This window comes from Salvelinus sp. IW2-2015, linkage group LG18 (assembly GCF_002910315.2).
Source record: "Salvelinus sp. IW2-2015 linkage group LG18, ASM291031v2, whole genome shotgun sequence".
NCBI lineage: Eukaryota > Metazoa > Chordata > Actinopteri > Salmoniformes > Salmonidae > Salvelinus > Salvelinus sp. IW2-2015.
In genome coordinates this window covers 55,840,299-55,849,123 of record NC_036858.1, presented here as the reverse complement: position 1 = coordinate 55,849,123, position 8,825 = coordinate 55,840,299, and the positions used below count along the sequence as shown (strand labels likewise).

The 8,825-nt window shown below is 41.5% G+C and overlaps 1 protein-coding gene across 1 annotated transcript in view; it reads right to left on the bottom strand.

Moving 5' to 3' along the window:
• Window positions 1-1,882: 1,882 nt before the first annotated feature.
• stxbp4 (syntaxin binding protein 4) overlaps window positions 1,883-8,825 on the bottom strand; it is a 58,250-nt gene continuing 51,307 nt past the window's right edge. The window contains exon 20 of the mRNA XM_070448726.1: window positions 1,883-4,518. Coding sequence (XP_070304827.1) covers window positions 4,371-4,518 — 148 coding nt within the window. The 3' untranslated portion in view covers window positions 1,883-4,370. The remainder of the gene's footprint in view (window positions 4,519-8,825) is intronic.

The window sequence follows — 8,825 nt, the reverse complement described above, 5'->3', positions numbered from 1 at the left end:
GTTCTATTTTTGAATCATCAGACCAGAGGACATTTCTCCAAAAAGTATGATCTTTGTCACAATGTGCAGTTGCAAACCGTAGTATGGCTTTTTAATGGCGGTTTTGGAGCAGTGGCTTCTTCCTTGCTCAGCGGCCTTTCAGGTTATGTCAATATAGAACTTGTTTAACTGTGGATATAAATACTTTTGTACCTGTTTCCTCCAGCATCTTCACAAGGTCTTTTGCTGTTGTTCTGGGATTGATTTGCACTTTTTGCACCAAAGTACGTTCATCTCTAGGAGACAGAACGTGTCTCCTTCCTGAGCGGTATGACAGCTGCGTGGTCCCATGGTGTTTATACTTGCATACTATTGTTTGTACAGATGCACGTGGTACCTTCAGGCATCTGGAAATTGCTCCCAAGAATGAACCAGACTTGTGGAGGTCACCAATTTTTTTCTGAAGTCTTGTCTGATTTCTTTTGATTTTCCCATGATGTCAAGCAAAGAGGCACTAAGTTTGAAGGTAGGCCTTCAAATACATCCACAGGTACACCTCCAATTGACTCAAATGATGTCAATTAACCTATCAGAAGCTTCTAAAGCCATGACATCATTTTCTGAAATTTTACAAGCTGTTTAAAGGCACAGTCAACTTAGTGTATGTAAACTTTTGACCTACTGGAATTGTGATACAGTGAATTATAAGTGAAATAATCTGTCTGTAAACAATTGTTGGAAAAATTACTTGTCATGCAAAAAGTAGATTTCCTAACCGACTTGCCAAAACTATAGTTTGTTAACAAGAAATTTGTGGAGTGGTTGAAAAACGAGTTTTAATGACTCCAACCTAAGTGTATGTAAACTTCCGACTTCAACTGTATGTATACAACCATCCCAGATCTACAGATTTTGCTGTGAAGAGACAATCATTAGATCACTTGTTTTGGTACTACCCATATGTATCTTGTTTTTGGTTGCAGGTCCAGGAATGGCTGAAAAACTTAAACATTTACTAGGAGCTAACTCTGCAAATAGCACTGCTGGGTGATTTGAAGTCATAGTCATTCGGTCAATAATATAATAATACTCAGCAAAGGTGTTTATCTTTCATTTACAATCTGTAGAAACTTTGAAAATAGAAAGGTTCAGCACCTCCCGAGTGGCGCAGCGGTCTAAGGCATCACTACAGACCCGGGTTCGATCCCAGGCTGTGTCGCAGCCGGCTGCGACCGGGAGATCAATGAGGTGGCGCACAATTGGCCTAGCGTCGTCTGGGTTAGGGGAGGGTTTGGCCGGCCGTGATGTCCTAGTCCCATCGCACACTAGACTCCTGTGGCGGGCCGGGTGCATGCACGCTGACTTCGGTCACCAGTTGTACGCTGTTCCCTCCAACACATTGGTGCGGGTGGCTTCTGGGTTAAGCGGGCATTTTGTCAAGAAGCAGTGCGGCTTGGCAGGGCCGTGTTTCGTAGGACGCATGGCTCTCGACCTTTGCCTTTCCCGAGTCTTTTGAAGCGATGGGACAAGACTGTAACTACCAATTGGATATCACAAAAAAGGGGTAAAAAAATGATAATAATTTTAGGTTCAGCACAGTAGAAAAATATATGGCAGCTAGAAATCTAAACTGGATGGTCTTCAGAGATAGATGGGAGGGGTTGAGAGTAGCTCAAGGCTGGGACTAAAAACCAAAAAAGATAACTAATGTAAAATATACTGTCAGTGAAATGTATGTAGTATGTGTAAGTATTATTTTCCATTAGTTTACTCCAATTATGGGAGGGGTGCTAGAGTTAGGGGAAAATAATAACATAAAATATATAGATATGGGGGATTGCAGACAATTACATTGACAGAAGCCACAATCTATCTTCAATATTAAAGCTGATGTTTAATTTTTTTATTTTATTATAATAAATAAACCACTGCACTAAATGACTATCGCCCCATAGCAATCACTTCTGTCATTATGTCAGTGCTTTGAAAGGCTAGTCAAGGGCCATTACCTCCACCATACCTGACACCCAAGAGGAACATCTATGTGAGAATACTATTCATCGACTACAGCTCAGCATTTAACACCATAGTGCGCTAAGCTCAGGCCCTTGGGTCTGAACTCCTCCCTGTGCAACTGGTTCCTAGAATTCCTGACGGGCCGACCCCAGGTGGTGAGGGTAGGCAACTACACCTCCGCCACACTGATCCTCAACACGGGGGCCCCCCATGGGTGTGTGCTCAGCCCCCTCCTGTACTCCCTGTTCACACACAACTCCAACTCAATCATCAAGTTTGCTGACGACACAACAGTGGTAGGCCTGATTACCAACAACAACGAGACATCCTACAGGGAGGAGGTTAGAGCCCTGGTGGAGTGGTGCCAGGAAAATAACCTCTCCCTCAATGTCAACAAAACAAAGAAGCTTATCTTGGACTACAGTAGACAGAAGAGGTAGGATGCCACCATCCTCATTGACAGGGCCGCAATGGATAGGGTCAAAACTGCAATGGATAAGGTCAATAGCTTCAAGTTCCTCGTGGTGCACATCACTGAGCACCTAAGACCCTCACAAACTGCACCATTGAGAGCATTCTGTCGGGCTGCATCACTGCCTGGTATGGCAACGGCTCCGCCCTCAACCGCATAGCTCTCCAGAGGGCGGTGCAGACAGCCCAACGCATCACAGGGGCCACGCTGCCTGACCTCGAGGACATTTACCACATCCGGTGTCAAAGGAAGTCTAAGAAGATCATCAAGGACCTCAGTAACATCAACACACACACGCACAGCCAACGCTGCTGTATCATGTTATAGAGACATTGAACCAACCACTGGTCACTTCCCGTTTCACACTGTGTATTTAAATAATGTATCCTCAACATAGCTTATTCTAATATTTCTACAACTGCACATTGTATTTTAGTTACACTGATTATACACACCACATATTTATTTATATACTTGATTCTTGACATAGTTCACTAAATATTGTGTCTACTGCTGTACATTCTTAGTTGATCTGGTGTAAATTCCCCCGGTGTACATGTATAGACTGTATGTATAGATTCCATTTTGATACTGCTACATTGCTATTTGGGTTGTTAATTGGATTCGTCCTGCCATTCTTTTTTGTATTTTTCTTTACAATGTTTTTTTCTTTACATTGTAATTGCTTGACATTTGACTACATTGCTAGGAGCTAGCAACATAAGCATTTCGCTGCACAGCTATTACACCTGCTAAACTGTGTACGTGACCAATAAACTTTTATTTGCTCCCCAACACTGATGGTTAGCTACTGACTTGATCACAGGTGTATGTATGATGATGTTCTGTATTGACGTAGGTCTTATTGTACATTTCTAGATACACTTGTACAATTCTGTACATATCTATAGGAAGTAGAACATTGCATTGCATTTCATGTTGCATGAAAGATCAGTCTGTCCGTCCACTAGACGATGACTACAGAGAAAACTTGAGTAAATATGGATGGAACACAACTTCACTGGACACAGAGGCTGGAACATCGAGGTTGCTTAACACTCAGTCCCTGGTTCTTTCAACTCCACTGGACAGAAACTGAACATCTCAAGGTTGCTTTACACTCAGTCCCTGGTCCATTCAACTCCATTGGGCACAGAGGCTGAACATCTTGAGATTGCTTAACACTCAGTCAGTCCCTGGTTCATTCAACTCCACTGGACACAGAGGCTGAACATCTTGAGATTGCTTAACACTCAGTCAGTCCCTGGTTCATTCAACTCCATTGGGCACAGAGGCTGAACATCTTGAGATTGCTTAACACTGTCAGTCCCTGGTTCATTCAACTCCACTGGACACAGAGGCTGAACATCTCGAGACTGCTTAACACTGTCAGTCCCTGGTTCATTCAACTCCACTGGACACAGAGGCTGGAACATCTCAAGGTTGCTTAGCTGCTGTATTGTCTTTAATTCTGCTGTCTGATACTCCAGTGCAAGGATGTCCTTCATTTCCTTACAGGCTGCTCCACTAAAAAACAACTTTTATGTGTATAGTAACTACAGAGGTGGTTTGGTGTCGGTTTTCCAGTTGGTTTTGGTTGGCTTGGTAACTATGGAGGTTGGCTTGGTGTATGATGAGCTGATTGGTTTTGGTTATCCGGTTGGTTTTACTTAGCTTAGCAACTATGTGGTTTGATGTCGGTTATGCAGTTGGTTTTGGTTGGCATAGTAACTATGGAGGTGATTTGGTTGGTTTGGTGTCTGTTATCCAGTTCGTTTAGGTTGGTTTCAAAACTACGGTGGTGATTGTTGAGCTGATTGGATTTGCATGCTAGGCCAGGGATAGAGACGATATGCAGGCATGTAGCAAGTCGACTCGTAACACGACGAGTCAAGATGATAGATCACTTACAGCCCACCTCGAGGATGGCTCTAATAGTCCGTGTGAGTTCTTTAGCCTCTGCAGCTAGCGTAGCCGTCGTCCACTGGGACTTCTTCCCCACGCGGGCTCCCAGGGGTTGAGAGGAAGCGCCGGGCTTCATGTCACCAGAGCTGCAGAGAAACAGACAGGTATAGAGTTAACCTTTCAAGCTTACAGCACTTTTACACTGTTTTTACCATGGCTGTATTCATTAATCTAGCAAGAGAAAACTCTATGGATATTGGCTTTCACCTGGAATTGTCTATTTATGTCTGACATAAAATAATGAGATATTAAGGATATGGATAGGCTAGATAGGATGAAGTCAGAAGTGATGCAGGAAAATACTGTACTCTTTCTTAGGGATGTTATTGTAAAGAGTAGATGACATAGGCTGTACTACAGTTGGTCGGGAATATGGTGGCATGATGGCAGGTCATGACACATGTCATAGCTAATACTTCATAACTGAGAGTATAGCCTTGTCTCAAGTTAAGCAGTTGGTTACAACTGTGAGCGCTGTGGAGACCAAACAAAACTAGCAGAGTTGTATTGTGGGTGCATCTACTCTCCTTATTTGACCTAGATATTTTGTGTGTATGTATTGATGTGTAGGCTACGTGTGCCTTTTTAAATTGATGTAGTTCTGTTCTTGAGCTGTTCTTGTCTATTAATGTTCTGTATTATGTCATGTTTCATGTTTTGTGTGGAAGAGAAGCTGCTGCTTTTGCAACAGCTAATGGGGATCCAAATAAACCCCCCCCCCCTCCCCCAAAATACCATAGTCTGAATTCAATTCAATAGGGTTGCTAGAAAATACCGCAATATTGCCGACCTTGCCACCTAAATTGATGGAAATTATGATGCTGTAAAAATGGTTATTGCCACAGTTAATGGGGGATATCAATATTAGAGAAAGTAATTATTGTCTGACAGTGACTGATGAAGTAATTATATTATGACAATGAGCAATGGATATAATTATCTTTGTCTACCATTACCGAGGTGTAAACAACAACATGTCAACCTACATTTCATCTGTTACAACTACTGCCCTACAAACGACCAGGAACACCTGCAGTTCTAGGAAGAAAACGTATTGTCAAAAGTGTTGTTTATCTAACAAATGGTCTGGTTACCTAAGACTGAAGGTTGCTTAAAAGTCCAATGCAGCCATTTCTGAATCGCCGAGCTGACTAGGTGAAAAATCTATTGGGCAAGGCATTTAACTCTAATTGCTCCTGTAAGATAAGAGAGTCTGTGAAATGACTAAAATAGTCTGAGTAGGGAGGGGTAAACTGGCTGTTGCTGGCAGAGAGGTTTGGAAATCTTCTTTCTTATTGGTCTATTAACTAATTTACTCCATCCCACCAAAACAGGCAGAAATTTCAGGCGGTCTTTTCAAACAACTATTATCATCATTTTCACAATTTCACAGTATAATTACAACCTCAGTGTGGAAATATATATATATATATATATATATAAAACAGGAAAATCACATTTTTGACTGCACTGGATCTTTAACATAAAAACGAAAGTTGGGAGGTTGGTCAGGGAACGTCTTCGAATCGCGTCGGGGACACCTTTAGCATCTTAGCTAATTAACAACTTTAGCTAACCCCAACCAAAAGCGTTTTGCAACTACTTAGGTAACCCTTATCCTAACCCCTAATCCTTAACCTACCTAAAGTTAGCCACAATTGCTAAGCAAATGTTCACTACAAATGACAGCACAAAAATATGTATGATACTCTACGACTGCTAATATGTCTGATACTGTACAACCACAGGACCATTTGTAACATGTCATACAAAATGGAGGGACATAAAAAAACAACTATAATATCATGCAAATGCATATGAGACAGCATTGTTGTCACAAATCCATGTGAGACTGACTGGACAGCTATATTGAGGTTTTCCAGTGACCTACAGATTGACAATAGAACACTGGGTAGGTGGTAGCACAGGGGGTCTTTGTAAAAAAGTGTTTCAAACTGACACAGACTAATGCATGTTAGGTAGTCAGACTTACAAAACAGGACGTTGTCTAGGTCTTCAGAGGGCCAGAACTAATCATCACCCCACGTTGTTTGCTAAAAACTGCAGCTCGATACCCAAGTGGAAAGTAAATATATTTAAATATACTTATATCATACTTGAATATATTTAAGTATATAGAATTATGTCCATAATATATATACTTTAGTATATTTAAAATAATCTAAATTGGAAAACATTTTAACACATTTAATGTCAACTTTAATAGTGTTTTATTAGCATTTAAGTATATAAAAAATGCCCATTAGAGCGTTAAGGGCGGCACCTCACTTGTGATTGGTCAACAAAAAATATATAATTAATGGTTTATGTTTTAAATGCTCATAAAAGTGTGGTAAATGTGTAGATTTTTCTGTTTCAAAAATATATTGTTCAAAACAAGCTGTTCAGTTACTTACTACTCTGCCCCTAAGTGACTGTCAGCAGTGGCAGCTCCGTCTCCGTGGGTGAACAGGCCGTGCGAACATTGCTTGGATTGTGTTGCCAGCTGTTTGCTATGAGGGTGAATAGTCCAAATGAAATCACAGGAATTCATAGCATGAATTATAACAGCACAAAGTAAATGGGCCGTCCTGAGGCGATCAAATGTGTGTCCGTTCAGTCAGAACTTCTGGGTTTGCTCTAGTCTCCTCCTCCCAATCAGTCTCTTTATTATAGAGAAATACTCCTCAGCATGTTGCGTCGAAGGACAGAGCGATACAGTAGCTAGAACCTTTTCATCGTGGATCTGGTAGGGATTTATTTTTATTGTTTCCCACTGTTAGGGTCCTGTGTGGCTCAGTTGGTAGAGCATGGCACTTACAACACCAGGGTTGTGGGTTGGATTCCCACGGGGGACCAGTACCAAAAAGTATGAACATGTATGCACTCTGGATAAGTGTCTGCTAAATGACTAAAATGTTGTTTATCAGGTTCTACTGTAAGTGACATGGCGACATGTGTCGACTACAACAGCATAAAATCAGGTGTTTTACAAAGCACGATCAAATTAATTAGCCAGCTACAGTAATATTGAGAAATAGTTTGGTCGATTTTCTTGGGTCAAATAAACCACTTATCTACGGTACCTTTGATAAGCAGCTAGCTATTGCTAGCTAGTTAACACCCATGTCAATATCCGCAGCATCGGTATGTTTGTTGCGTTCTCCCAGGTTCACTCGTTCGTTCATGATCTTGGCTGCAGGTTTTAAATAGTATCATCTAATCCAGTGGTTCCAAAACTTTTTATTGTCCCCTACCCCTTCAAACATTCAACCTCCACATGCGTACCCCCTCTAGCACCAGGGTCAGCGCACTCTCAAATGTTATTTTTTGCCATCATTGTAAGCCTGCCACACACATTATACGATACATTTATTAAACATAAGAATGAGTGTGAGTTTTTGTCACAACCTGGCTCGTGGGAAGTGACAAAGAGCTCTTATAGGACCAGGGCACAAATAATAATAATCAATAATTTTGGTCTTTTTTTAACCATCTTACATATAAAACCTAATTTGTTCATCAAAAATTGTGAATACCTCACCAAGGATTAATGAGAAGGGTGTGCTTGAAAGGATGCACATAACTCTGCAATGTTGGGTTGTATTGGAGAGAGTCTGTCTTAAATCATTTTCCACACACAGTCTTGGCCTGTATTTAGTTTTCATGCTAGTGAGGGCTGAGAATCCACTCTCACATAGGTATGTGGCTGCAAATGGCATCAGTGTCTTAACAGCGCAATTTGCCAAAGCAGGATCCTCTGAGCGCAGCCCAATCTGTCAGTAGCTTCTGATTAAATTCAATTTTCACAGAACCGCTTGTTGCAATTTCGATGAGGCTCTCTTGTTCAGATATTGGTAAGCGGACTGGAGGCAGGGCATGAAGGGATAACGAATCCAGTTTGCGTGTTTGCGTCATCCGTTTCGGGAAAGTACCTGCGTATTGCGCACCCAACTCACTCATGTGCTTCACTATATCACATTTTCCGTAACCTTGAGTTCATTTGCGCACCAAAAAATCATACAATGATGGAAAGACCTGTGTGTTGTCTTGTTAATGCGGACAGAGAAGAGCTCCAACTTCTTAATCATAGCCTCAATTTTGTCCCGCACATTGAATATAGTCGCGGAGAGTTCCTGTAATCCTAGATTCAGATCATTCAGGCGAGAAAAAACATCACCCAGATAAGCCAGTCGTGTGAGAAACTCATCATCATGCAAGCAGTCAGACAAGTAGAAAATTATGGTCAGTAAAGAAAACTGCCCATATCAGTGCAGAGTGCAGAAAATACATGAGAGTTCAGGGGCCTTGCTTTAACAAAGTTAACTATTTTCACTGCAGTGTCCAAAACGTATTTCAAGCTGTCATGCATTCCCTTGGCAGCAAGAGCCTC